General features: G+C 39.8%; 1 protein-coding gene across 1 annotated transcript; it reads left to right on the top strand.

Annotated features, from left to right (window-relative positions):
- The first annotated feature begins 2446 nt into the window (after positions 1-2446).
- LOC122670779 (protein trichome birefringence-like 38) lies at positions 2447-7446 on the top strand. Its single transcript, XM_043867760.1, has 5 exons — positions 2447-2792; positions 6013-6184; positions 6459-6634; positions 6863-7021; positions 7132-7446. The coding sequence occupies exons 1-5, from the start codon at positions 2482-2484 to the stop codon at positions 7421-7423; spliced, it is 1110 nt and encodes a 369-aa protein (XP_043723695.1). The 5' UTR covers positions 2447-2481; the 3' UTR covers positions 7424-7446.
- The last annotated feature ends 6871 nt before the right edge of the window (positions 7447-14317 follow it).

Here is a 14317-nt window from a genome sequence, read left to right as displayed (position 1 = left end):
TTAAAAGGGTCAGGGATAATTCTAGAACTCAAAAATTATCACTTAAAATAAAGGAAAACATAAAGGAAGGGGGGTTATATTGGAAAAAACCAAAAAAAAAAAAAAAAGGTTTAAAGGGACAGTTACTTATCGTGGGAAGGAATGCACTTCTATTTGGAGTCTGCTATTCCAAAGACAGCAAAGAACCAATGGAAGCTCGAACTTCGATTTGGGGTCGGATTCTATCGAACCAGAGAGGAGACGGGGGAGAAATGCTGCAATGTGAGGGAGCCGACCAAGTATATGTACGACTCGCAGCTAGGAGCTTCAAACCAAGTATGTAATTGTTTTTTTTTTTTTTCCTGCTTCGATTCTCTGTTGCTCTTCTTCTCTTCTCTTCACTCTTTTTTTTCACTTGGTCGAATCTTGCGAGGGTTTGGCTGATTGATTCACAAAGGGAAAGAGAGGCGGTAGAGACTATCGCTAGAAAATCGACAGTGGAGATTTCCTTTTCTTTTTTCTTTGGTCAAAGGGAGAAGAGAGTAGCGGTAGAAGGAAAAGGGAGGGTGGGGTTGTTGTGTGTTGGCATTTCACAGTGGGGGAAAAGGTAATAGGTTTTGCAATAGAAGATTTTTTTTAGTCGACAGAACAGTATGGGAAAAGAGGGTGTGGTGAGGGATTGACAGGAAAGGGAAACTGGGAGAGGTAGATGGGGAAGGAGATGGATCTTTCGGCTCTAATACCAAATTGGTGAAAGGCCGGTTAAGAGAAAAGAATAGTTGTTGGGGAAGGAGAAAGAGATCATACAATCATACACTGTCAAAGAGTAAAACTCAAACTTCTATTCAATTCACTATGTCCATTGTTGAGTTACATACAAGTATTTAAAGAAGAAAATAGCATGACTCCTACTTAAACGATGAAATTGAAATAAACTCTAACTCCTACGTATTTAACTCAAAATAAAAGACTGAAGTAAAAAACTACTAAATAACTAAACTAATTCCAACCTTTGTTGAACCAAAAACCATTGGACCGATTGTGTTTGGATTTGGGTCTCCAAATCCTATCATGTTGGTCCAACCAGCCAAGTGATACTACATCATATCCACATTGTCGCAATGTAGTTATTAGGGACTGTTGGTTGTTGGTTATTGTATTTTGTTTCCGGTTGCACCACCATTGTTTTCATATGGCTATTCTTGTTGACATGCTTTATGGTTTATGAAATTTACAATTGAATGAAATTTTGTGTAATGAAATTGAAATGTCATTTCGATTATGGCATTTTGAACAATGGAATGTTAAAGATAGTTTTCCTAATTATTGAGGTTATATGTAACGGTAATGACATTTTTCATAATTATTTTAGTTAAATGGAATGATAATGGTACTTTACAGTGATTATTTATAGTGGTAAATATGATAATATGAAATTTTCATAACTATTTGGAAATTTGTTCCTGATTTCGCTCCAAAAAAGTGATCTTGAGGTGGAAGTACTCATTCCTGATCCCGTTTCTGCAAAAGTGATCCAACAATTCATGTATCAAGAGTCCTACTTATTAAATTATTTTTTGGATTTCAAAATCAATCGATTTGTTGAAACACAAAATTATTTGACAAGACAATTTTCAGATCCCGCTTTGGTTTAAATAGTTAAATCAAGTGGTGGAATCATTTCGAATCAGTATTCGAACCAACTCGAAAACATACCCGAAAATGGTCTGACCATCCGGTTCATCCTTAGTTTCAAAACATTGGAAACTGATTTCAAATCTAAAACATGACCAACAAAGTAACTCAACCTAACTTATTTACTTTTACTTTTTGAAATTGATTTCAGTCCCTCCATGGAAAGAAATCAAAATGTTTAAAAATCTATGCGTAAGGAAAGTCTCTATTGTCACCATCCAAAATTGAGGTCAAATTGGGTAACTGATTTCTCTCAATTAAGAAACTTTCAGAACTTGACAAATGGGTGTTTTCTCACTCTTGAATTCTGTCCAATTACTCTTCTAGTTTTGTATCTTCTGGCCCAGCCAAAAAGAAATAAGAAAAGATCAAAATCTGACGGCCCATCTGAGCTCACTTTGGAGCAAGTGGATCTGTTCTTGCCAGGTGCCATTGCTAGCTAGCTACCTTACAGATACAAAGCTTAAAAGAGAAATAGAGTGAACAACCATGGAGATGGAATCCCTCTTAATTCTTCCTGACTTGACAGCAAAACCAAATGTTTATAAAAGGTTTATGCAAACTCATTTTCCATTTTTAAAACTTTTTAACAATGGAAATGTATAAATTACCTACCAAAAACTGAACAGAGGATTTGGTTTCTTGGGACAAACCCCATGTGATTTGTAGAATCTCACTCTCCTTACATGTGTTCTTCCTCCTATATAAATCAACCTACAGTCCCCCCCCCCCCCCCCAAAACCCCTCCACTCTGTCTTTGTCTCTATCTCTGTGTTCTGTTCTGCTGCCAGAAACTCAAAAACAGAGATGGGCAATGTAGGAAACCATAGTTCATTTGGTGTTCTTGTGGCCAGGTTCATGGTCTTCTGTTCATGTCTTTGTCTGGTTATGAGCACAGAGGAATTGCAGAGCAAGATAAGAAGAAGACCCAATTGGAGAAAACAGGTGGAAAACTGTAATCTGTTTGAGGGGAGTTGGGTAATCGACGAATCGTATCCTCTGTATGATTCATCCGCTTGTCCCTTCATACGCAAGGAATTCGATTGCCAGAAGTATGGTCGTCCAGATCGCTTCTACCTCAAGTATAGATGGCAACCAAAGGAGTGTGACTTACCAAGGCAAGTCTCTCTCTCTCTCTCTCTCTCTCTCTCTCATACACACAAACACACACACACACACACAATATGCCGATCTGGGTTAATTGGCAATCCAGGTGAGTCTACTGTGACTCAAAGCAAATGGAAATGTAGAGGGTTCAAGGAGAAAAAGTTCTCCAGAATTGGTGGTTGCAGAATCCTTTTAAGGGAAAGTTTTCCTTCTACCTGTAGTGGAGAATGAAGAGTCCCCTCACAATTGGAATCCTCCTTAATCTCATCAAATGGACCGGTGGCAACCGATGAGGGAATTCTCGAGTTGGATTAACCTTCATGTACGAGAACAGCTTACAGTCGTTCAGATGGAATCCACTTCATATGGGTCCTATAAAGTGGATTCCATCTGAAAGACTATGAACCGTTCTCGTACATTCACGTACCTGAACGTGATCCTGGTTCGGAATTCTCTATCCATGGTTTAATATCGCTTTTTGCCTTTTTTTTTTTTTTTTTTTTTTTTTTGCCCTTTTTGTTTTAAGTATGGAATGCTTTAAATCGAGGAATAATTTGGAAGCTCTATAAGTCTCTTGGCCACGGGATAATGGCTTGAGGAATCAGCATCGGGTTGGTCAGATTGGACTAAATCGACTCTTGGTCGATCCTTATTGGTAGATCAGTACAGAACAAAGGTAAAAATATTTAAAAAATTTTAATTTTTTTTTTAAGAATATAAGGGTAAATCTGTCCAATCCAGATTGATATGAACCAATCCAAATGGGTATCGGATCGGTATCTATTGAGACTGATACCGGTACTGATTATAAAACCTTACATTGTATAGACTATGGATTTTTTTCCATATAGGGTGTCTTTTTTCTTTTCATTTTTCTTTTTTTTGGTAGAAAGAGATTCATTCATGTGCGCCCAACGCCAGGTCGCCAACAAAGGAAAACGAAATACATAAAATAGATAGATAACATGATAAACGCAAGGTATGGATATATAGTATCAAAAACCAAGGAGTGAAAATTGACCCAATCTCATATAGGGTGTCTTTTTTCTCTAACATCCAATTTTATCTAGGGGTGCAAGTTTGACCTTGTCGGCCTGAACCCAACCTGACCCACCCTGAGCCCGAACAGGGTCTGGGCTGAGATATTTGGTCCTGAGGGTGGGTCAAGCTGGAAATTTCTAGTCCTGAGTCAGGCTAGGGTTGAGGTCTCGGGCTAAACCTGGCCCGACCCGGCCTAACCCTGTTTTAAGTTATATTATAAAATATATATTGTTATAATATATATATTATAAACTTTAAACATCACCCACATTTTTTTGATAATATATTATATATGAAGATAATAAGTGATATAATACATTTTATTCTAGTGTTATTGTATATAAAATTGATAATTTTCTCCCCGGCCCATTCCATCCTATGCATTTCCTTCCCCCTCCCCATGATCAGGGCCAATCAGGATCAACCCGGCCCGACCCTGAGGGCGGGTCAGGGTTGGATTTTTCAGGCCTTGAGTAAGGGTTGGGTCAGGTTTGGGCCAAGCTAAGAGGACTTAGGGTTGGGCTAGGGTTCTATAAAGCCCGGCCCAATCCGACACTATTACAGCCCTAATTTTATCATATATATATATGGGGAATGGAAAGCTATTAGGTTGTGCGCCTTGCGTGTCAACCATGCCCAGACACAAAAACCGCCCTGGGGTGCCTGGAAAATCCACTTTTACATGGGGGCAAGACGGTCATTTCCAAGCATCCCAAGGCGATTTTGTGTTTAAGCATGGTAGCCACACTAAGCACAAGATCGGGTAGTGTTCTTTCTCGCTATATGTAGAAATATAAATAAATAGCCGAAATCCATTTCCGTATCCGTGTCCGTGTCCGTATCCGTTTAGCACTACCCGAATCTGTTCGAAAGCTAATCGGATGCGGATGCGGATGCAGATATAGCACTATCCGAACTGAATGATTCGTTTACATCCTTAGCTATATGTATATAGAAAATCTTGTTGTAAGGAACCTTAGTTACAACAAGATTAAAACTTTAGTCTTTTACTTGTCAAAAATCATTTTAGTTATGAGTGAAAAAGACTTTTCAAAATAGTTGAAAGTGATTTCATTTTCAAAAGTATTTATTTTTGTTGGTGAGACATTTCATTTTCAAAAGTTCACCAAACTTTTTTTCACACATGACTTAAACTTTATTCAAAAGAAAAGACTAATTGTTTGAAAGTTAAACTGAGTGGGAAACAATGTGGAGTCAAGTTCGATCCGGTTTTTTCACCCGGTTTCAATATGGTTTGATTTAGTTTCAAGTGTGTAGTACCTCAGTCCAAAACTGATCCAATAAGGATTGATTCGATTTGATTCATGCTGGTTTCATCAATTCGGTCTAAATTTTGACACTCTTACAGTAGATACATATTTTAGAAAAATATTTTATATATATTTTTTTAATATCCCATACAAGGGATTCCCTATGCTTACATGATACCATTTGTAACGTGTTTGGTAGAATAACTAGTATGGCCTGTGAGGTTAGTAAAGCCCGTGACTGCACTACACCATTGACTTCTATCATCGTTTGGTTGTGAATTGTGACTTTTAACACAGCACCCCCACCACTAAAAGTTAATGTATATATTCTTAAAGTTGCTACATGCCCTGTGTGAAAAGAATCATTTACTTCACATCGGTTTATAATTATTTTTTCACATCGATGTCTCTTTTCATCTTTTATAATTCAAACACAATCTGATTACTCCATGTGTCTACATAATGATGCTTTGGAACTTATTTAAAATTTTCCTTTTTTGTTTGTTTGTTTGTTTGTTTGGCACTCCTTAAATAAACACCCTTAAACATTAATATACATCTAAAATTGCTTGTTTGTAAGAAAAGGATTTCTATGAAATAAATATTAATTCTTTGGGGAGCGGAGAAGCGCAGGGCCATGTGTGCGTGACAATCAATGAGAGTGCACGCTGGCATTTGGGGATGGGATTTCTCCCTTTCATGTGGGATAGGACAGTCATTCCCACCACCCCACACACACAATATTTTTCCTAAACCTTTTTACAACAATTAAGTAAAGTATTTGATCTTAACCCATTGATTCAATTAACTTTTCAAGTGAATGGACCAGACCGATTCACTGAGTTAACTCACCGAGTTCTGAAACAACATTGTGGTTATAATTGATTTAAACCTTCTTCGTAAATTTCTGATGAAACAGATTTGATGGTGAGGATTTCTTAAGGAGATTACAAGGGAAGAACATCATGTTTGTGGGGGACTCTGTGAGTGTCAACCATTGGGAGTCACTGATTTGCCTGCTCCATGCTGCTGTGCCCCAAGCCAATATCACCCATGAGTTAGCAGACTCCATCTCCACCTTAACATTCCAGGTCAGTCACTTCAGTCTTATGAGTCTATCCAATACTGTAGCAGTCCACATTATCTAAACTTAGGCTTATTTATTTGGTATGTATTATTGGAATAGATTTTGGGTCTACAATGGGTTCGGAAACGTGAACATATATATAAATCGGGTTTCAAAATGCATTCTAGACCCAGAATCTATTCTAAGAATACATACCAAACAATTAAGTTTTTTTTTTTCCCTTGTGAGTTGCTATATAGCTCAAACTTTGACAGTTAAACATACAATTAACTTTGCAGGACTACAATGTATCATTGAAGTTAATGAATTCTCATTACCTAGTAGACATCGACGAAGAACGCATTGGCCGAGTTCTGAAGCTTGATTCGTTAAAGAACAGTGAAATATGGAAGGACATGGATGTTGTGGTCTTCAACACTTGGCTATGGTGGTACCGCAGAGGAACTGCACAACCGTACGAACATCTCACCACACTTAGTGTTGTGTTTGGTATGCATTCTTGGAATGTACTCTAGGTCGATTTTGCAATCTCAGATGATATAAAATCGTTCTTTTTAGCGTCCGAGAATGTGAAATCCACCTAGAATGCATACCAAACACTGCTTTAATTCCACTATTGAGGATTAAGAATTCAATTACAACAGACTAATGAAAGAATGAAAAATCTTTGTTTGTGATGCAGATGGGATTATGTACAAGAGGGGAACATGACCTACAAAGACATGGATCGTATGGTTGCATTCAAGAAAGGGTTGACAACTTGGGCTAACTGGGTCGACTCAGTAGTTGACACGGCCATGACCAAAGTCTTTTTTCAGGGCATCTCTCCATCCCATTACAAGTAAGCATGTAGACTCAACCGGTTTAATGGTTGGACCGCTAAACCACTGGCTTATTTTGTCATAATTTAAACTAGGTTAATTAATTCCATTTATTGTTTGCATGTTTTAGTGGCACAGATTGGAATCAACCAGGAGTGAAGAATTGTTTCGGCCAAACAGAACCTCTCAGTGGATCAACATACCCTGGTGGTTCGCCCGAAGCAAGTGTAGTATTGAACCAAGTGTTGAGTAATATGTCGAAACCGGTTTATTTACTTGACATTACAATTCTATCACAGCTGAGAAAAGATGCACATCCAAGCAGTTATAATGGTTTTAAGGGGATGGATTGCACTCACTGGTGTCTTGCTGGAGTACCTGATACTTGGAACCAGCTTCTATATGCAGCTTTCATTGCTTAATGGAGAAGGAAACAAGGATGGATGATTCCCAGCCTTAATGATAAGGTTGCAAGAGCATCTCTCTAGTTTTTTTTTTATATAATTCATTAGTCAAAGGAGGTTAGGGTTTTGTAGGATGGATTAGGTTGATTAATTTGATTAATTGATGCCTTGTTTGTAAAAACAAATTTTCATAATTGAATAAATGGTAACTTGTATTATACATTTGGGAAAAGATTGTGCAAAATTACTCTTGCACATTCTATTATTTGCCCCCATGCTAGTGCAGGCGCTACACAATTAGATAGTGATTCCTTGCCTAAAGCCTAGTCGGAATCCAACTCACCTAAGTTTCGTGGGCCTTCAAAGGGCTCAAGCAGGCCCATAAAAATTCCTATCATCCCCTCTTTCTACATGTAAGGATGCAGCATACTGAATTAGGTCTATGGGTTAATTTTTTTTCGTCTGAGGGCTTGAGCTTCAGTCTTCAATTGAGGTCATCTTGTCTCTTCAGTTCCCGAGAATTTGCTCTTTCTGCTTAGCCATTTAAGGTATAATCTACGATAATTAATTAGAATGGATCACTAGTTTATATTAACAAAAATTTCTTTAGTTGTAGGGCAAGTGGAAGTATAAAGGTAGTGAACCATATGATTAAATGGATCACCAAATTTGGCTGGTAGCTAATCTAAAGAACCTACACATACATCATTGCAAATTAGAGACATACATTATCTCCATATCCAACAACTAAATCTGGTTGAAATTCTGATTTGAGTGTATAACTTAACAAGACCTATATATCAATTGATCTAGAAACCTTGAATATTATATATATCAGATCTAGCAGATGAATTTCAAGATGCTTGGTTTTCAACGTAAACAAGAAACTGAGAAAATAAGCTAGAGATCAATGATCAAATCTGAGATTTGGATATATAATTTGTTAGAGTTGTTAGAAGCTATGTAATAAGGGCAGTTTAGGAACTAGCTTAATGTCTAGTTCTCTCTTTATGTAATTTCTGTTTCTTTTATCCTTTGTTATCTTTTACCTCCCTAGGGAGTTGGATGTAATTTTCTTCTAACTAGTAATGAAGTTACTTAGGTGTGTTGAGATGTCTCTCAATACACAAGTGTTTCTATCGAAACACACTGTTCTCTTTTTTCTTTGTCTCTATCTTCTTCTTCTTCTTCCTCCTCCAATCTCTTCACCCTTTCCTACTTGCTTCCCTAACATTAAAACTTAAGTTGGTATCAGAGCTAAGGGTTTGAGAGTCGCATTAGCCTTCTTATGTCTATTTTTTTTCTTTCATTTAGAATCCTAGAACTTAAGGGGTTCCAAGGAAGAGGTCCCTATGTGAATACCTTGCTGATATTATATGAGATAGGTTCTATACAACCTATTTTAGTGATTGAAAAGGTTCTTTGAGCTGCATTGAAGGTTATATGAAGTTTTGAAGGCAACCATGATTCTGTTAGGTTTTTCGCTAGCTTCTAGTTTTAGTCCTTGGTTTGTCTACATCTTGGCATGTATTTGGATCTTGAAGCAGCTCACTAGAATCGTTTTTGATCCTCTTTATATCTCCTATGCTCTCCCTTGCTGGATGTTGCTTCCATTTGAGTATAACTCAGTTTCGTGGAGGTTCTTCTCTACCCAAGTAAACCCGATATTGCTGAAATATTCTTGTTCTTGCCTTTAGAGCATAATGGACTTCTTTTGCTACTGTGGAGTGATTATGGACACCTCTATTTTAGGTCTTGGCACTGATTTAAGTTGTTCTTTACTTTTGAAAAATGTTGGAGTGAAGTTCTGTTCAGTTTTTTAATTAACTTCTACCTTGCTGGAATTTTCTTCTTGTGTTGAGTGTATACTCCTCACTTGAATTGGTATCCTAGTTTATGGTCAAATGTCTTTTTTCCTATAAGATGGTTGATTCTGAGACTTCTGGGATTGGTTCGATTGATTCACAGCCTACTCCAACAGCCCCTCATTTGGTTTATGAAAATCCACATCCTCAAATCTTCATTGTGAAGCTTGATAACACTAATTACTTGGACTAGTCACAATCTGTGAAGCTTTCCCTTAGGACTAAAGGAAAATTTGAATATATTACTGACACTATCAAAGCCCTAGAGTCTAGTTCTCCTGCGTAAGAGAAATGGTAGACAGAAAATTCCACAGTCATAATATGGCTAATCTTCTCTATGAAGCCCGAGATTGGGAGAATGTTTATGAGAAAAGAAACTGCCAAGGCAATTTGGGACAATGTCTCCCAGACATTTAATAGGGTAGGTGACTCCGCTAAGGTCTATCGACTCCACCAAAAAATTTAATTCAATGAGGCAGGGTGACAGGACCATTTCTGAGTACTACAATGCTTATATTAGTCTCTTGGAGGAGTATGACCACTACAGAGATCTTCAATTGACCAATCCAAAGGATGAAGCAAAGGTGTATCGCACCCTTGAAAAGGAGCGTGTCTTTACTTGGTGGCCTGAACTCTGATTATGAGCCAATCAGGCTCCAGATTTTGAGTCGGTCCCCTCTTCCATCTCTTGATGAGGTTTGTAACCACTTACAGAGTAAGGAGACTTGGCGTGTTGCTATGGAATCAGCTTCAGTGTCATCTCTTGAGAAATCAGCTCTCCATTCTAGTTCTTTTCGGGACTCCCGTAGAGGTGGTAGAGGCCAGGGGCCTAATCATGGGGAAGACAGAGTAGTTGAGATAGGTGGTACTAGTGGAGGTGGCAGGGACAGATTTAAATGTGATCATTATGGCAATCTGGCCATACCAAGGATAGGTGTTAGACTCTTTATGACCGTCCTCCTGGTACACAAGGAGGTGCTCATGGTGGCTGTAGAGGGGGAGCTCGAGGAGCACATTGTGTTATGACTGAGACAAATGCTTCCCAGGATGACTCCATTCTGGCAGATGCAATGTTTTGCAAGGTCATGTCACAACTGAACACATCTCTTATACCCATAAAAGCTAGTTCCTCTTCATCCTCCGCTTTGCAGGTCTCCACCTCAACTTTTACTGCAGCCCAATCTTGGGTCATTGACTCTGGTGCTACTGACCACATGACTGGTGTGAAACCCGCCACTTAATTGAACATAATTCAAATGCCGACCAATAGGTACAAATCTTCTCCAGTTATTAAAACCAAATTCCTATCATTCGTAATCCGAGCCGATCAGCCATGCTTATCGGACTTCCTGTCACACCCCTATCCCGACAAGGGATAAAATACAATATCAGGGTATGATTAGGGTGACATGCGTCATCCCACCTCACCGCCAGGATCTCGATGCAGTGGCCAACTCACAGTCATAAACCAATATTACAATACAATAATATCAGAGTGCGAAAGATAAAGGAATATTACATTTCCAACGATCATAAAATAAGCGGAAGCGTTTACAGTAGTTACCTCATGTTCACACGGCTAAGTGATACATAAATAGTTTGGATGGATATCCCGAATGACCATAGTATAACTACCCCAAAACAAGTATAACAATAAATATTTATATAAGGCACGTGGCCCCCAAAAAAACAAAAGAAGGAACAAGTCCCAGTATCAATACAGCCGTAGGCACAATCATCATGGGCAACAATCGCCATGATCCTCGATCCACGGTCTCTGGCTCCACGGTAATCATACGCATCGAAATCTAAAAAGAATGTGTACACGGGGTTAGCTCCACCGAGCTAGTGAGAGAAAAGGGGATGCACAATCACACAATCACAAATAGTCCATGGTGCATGCTATTATTAATTCATTTACCACCTAACACACAATGCTAAGTCAATGGGTATATGCTATCTCGCAATAACTCGGGAAGACATTGTGGATCCTTCCATTCTCACCACAATGCAACCTCAATTATTACTATGGAGCCCGCCGATCGTAGTCATCACCACCCGGAGGCGGAGACCCCGATAACCATTACTACCCCTGGCCTGGCCTCTCTAACTCTCCACGAGCGGCGGTGCTCGGCTACCCAACACCTAAACCCCTGTTGGTAAGGGTCGTAGCATAGGGAACTGAGCCTAACCACGGATATACTACAAGAATCCTATCGTGTTGAGAGGTACATCCGGGTGTGTCAACGTCCCATTCCATCTAACACCCGGTACCAGCACAACACGGCGCATACAGGCAAGAATAAGATGCAATATACAATTCCGTAATCGGGGGTTCCGGTGCCATACTTCCGACACGTAACCCAACACAAATCCATATCATCCAAATCATCATCATCGAATAAGAATAAATGCAAATATGCAATCATGCTTGAATGATAATGTCACAATATAATTCATAAATGCATGAATAAGCAATAGTAAACAAGCTCAAACAGTCACCCAAACCCACTCACCAATTACTTCAAATGGAATTTGTATAAGCGCAACGATTTTCGCTCAAAATCACTCCATTGCACATATGTTGGCGCCTATGGAAGTGAATAAGAGTGTGAGAGAGTGTAGGGGAGGCCTCATAGAGAAACCCCACAGTTTACATAAGTTATAAGCCTTAAAAACTGCATCGGAGGCAACGTCGGACTCAGCAGGCTTGCCTCCGACCTTGCCTCCGACCTTCCCTGCAGCTCAGGACACATCGGAGGCAAACATCGGACTCACGCAGTCTTGCCTCCGATGCAACCCAAGTGTGATTTCAAGGTCATTAAAAGCCCAGGGTTGTCCCATTTGGTTCTCTAAGCCTCAAGGGACAAGGGAGGGGTGTCTTGGAGTCTATTTGGGTCTTAGAAACACCCAACATTCAAAGATTTAAGGGGGTTTAAAGGATCAAAAGCTCAAAAATCCAGATTTGGGGTTTTCTTTGGTGGTTGATGCTTTAGAATCAAATAGATTCAGCAAGAGGTCAAATAGAGGTCTTTATAGGATTGTAATGAAATGGGATAGCATCCTACAAGGGGAAACTACACATGGCTCGAGCTAACCCTTTAGGTTTCCAAAAAGAAATCCCCATCTTGGGGCTGCAACCAACGAACCACCCAAGCTCAAACGAGCAAGGGGGAAGAGAGAAAAATGGGGGAAAAGGGCACTTGGCTTACCTGGTTTGAGGTACACACGATGTACCCTCTTTAAAGCTCCAAACCCAGCAGCCATTTCCTTCTTCTTGTTCCCTTCCTTCTCCTTCTTCTCCTCCTTGCCGCCTCCTCTCTTCAAAGCTCTCCTCCTTTTCACGATTAGGTTAGGAAAGAAAAGAAAAAGAAAGACTAAGGAATAGTCTTACCCCTCTCTCTCATATAGAAAATCACTTTTAATGGCCTGTTTGGATAAGGCCTCATAAGTGTAACCTAGGGTCTATTTGGGTAGGGTCAAACATGGCGGACACCCATAGCACCTTAGCCATAGGGTCTCACCCACAAGAGTCCTTGTCGCGACATTGGATGCGGGGTCGAGGCAGCCGAGTAACCTTGCATCCGATGCGAGTAGGAAGGTGGTTCCCACCATAAGAGGTCAGGGCCTTTGGACCACACTTCGAGGGCTTTGAGAGGGCGTAAGCACACAATAAAATTTGGTCAACTACTTACCCCGACACGTCAAGGGGCAACCTCCATGGTCCCGACTAGTTTCCACAGGCAACCTCGTACTATGGTCAATATAGTTGGGTTTGACCACCGGTGAGAACAACTCACCGGCATATGTGGCGATGATAACTACACGTCACGGGAAGAATTAATAATTAATTATACTCCCGGGTGCGGGTATAACATTCTCCCCACCTTACAAGAAATTTCGTCCCCGAAATTTGAGGCGACTAGGGTCTCAAGTGATAAGGGTGTTGGATAACATCCCAAGTCACCCACATCTTAAACTAAGTCAAAGGTCGGGTCAAGATGAGGCAGGTGCCTACATGTCACCGCAAGTCGGGTTCCACAATTCTCTTTTCCTTACAGGTCACATTACCACGGGGGTGTGGTTCACAATAACCCTAGGAAAACGGGTTCCAACTACTAAGTTAAGTCTCAAGGAACAAAGGTTCCCTAGATCTTCCAGACCGGGTGATACCACTCTAGCCTTCACTACTCTGGTCATTCTTGGGTTACGAGGATTTAACCTGTCCATGACCCAACATAGGGTTTACATTCAAGGCTTTCACATCCGGTTGTCTCATTACCTAACCCAACTTTAGAATGATTTGGAATATTGATGGAATCTCCTATTGTTCACTCGATCGGGAGGGAACGCATTTGGTGATCCATTACCCCATTCATATCTCGTTGGAGAAGGTCTTGTTACATCCCTCGGTTTCACTTTCACAACCTTTAAACCTACTACGTTATCCCACAGGGGAAGAGTCCACATCGTCCCTCTTTCGAGAACCAATAACCCTTCAATAGTTTTGGTCCAAGTCAACTCTTCAAGCAAGTCTCAATAAATTAACCTACTCGGTCATTAAATTCATTATTCATTACCCTAAGGTTTGGTCAACCAAGGTCGGGGCTCCAACTAGTTTCACAAAAGGTCGAGGTAAGTCATACTTGTAGTACCAGAGAATCACTCTAGTCACACAAGTCCAAGGTTCTAAGGGATATCTATATATATATATATATATATATATATTTATCACACCAATATGTAGGCATAGATTCAATAATTACATTCAAATCCCTATGGACATATCTCATCTAGGTCAATCCACCGAACAAGAAGTTCTCAGTGCGGTTCGCTAAGTCCTTTCTTTGGAAAGTCGAATCACGGTGTAGGACTTTCTCTATGAGTCTAAACAAGGTTTGGATGGACCAAGTAAAGTCCAAATAGAGTCATCACTAGCTTGAGGTGTTATGAGTGACTTCCAAATACACGTGACCTTCATGGCTTACTCAAATAAATAGCCCAAACCAGCCTATTACTTTCCTTTCCTAGTACCTACCCACAGGTT

This window comes from Telopea speciosissima, chromosome 8 (genome assembly GCF_018873765.1).
Source record: "Telopea speciosissima isolate NSW1024214 ecotype Mountain lineage chromosome 8, Tspe_v1, whole genome shotgun sequence".
Lineage (NCBI taxonomy): Eukaryota > Viridiplantae > Streptophyta > Magnoliopsida > Proteales > Proteaceae > Telopea > Telopea speciosissima.
The sequence above is the reverse complement of the archived record's forward strand: the minus strand, read 5'-3'. Positions and strand labels throughout refer to the sequence as shown.

Bases quoted from the DNA above. Each gene is read 5' to 3' on its own strand.
- LOC122670779 (XM_043867760.1), top strand. From the start codon at position 2,482: ATGGGCAATGTAGGAAACCATAGTTCATTTGGTGTTCTTGTGGCCAGG. The intron at 2,793-6,012 runs GCAAGTCTCTCT...CTGATGAAACAG, and splicing joins AAGGAGTGTGACTTACCAAG to ATTTGATGGTGAGGATTTCT. The intron at 6,635-6,862 runs GTACGAACATCT...TTTGTGATGCAG, and splicing joins CGCAGAGGAACTGCACAACC to ATGGGATTATGTACAAGAGG.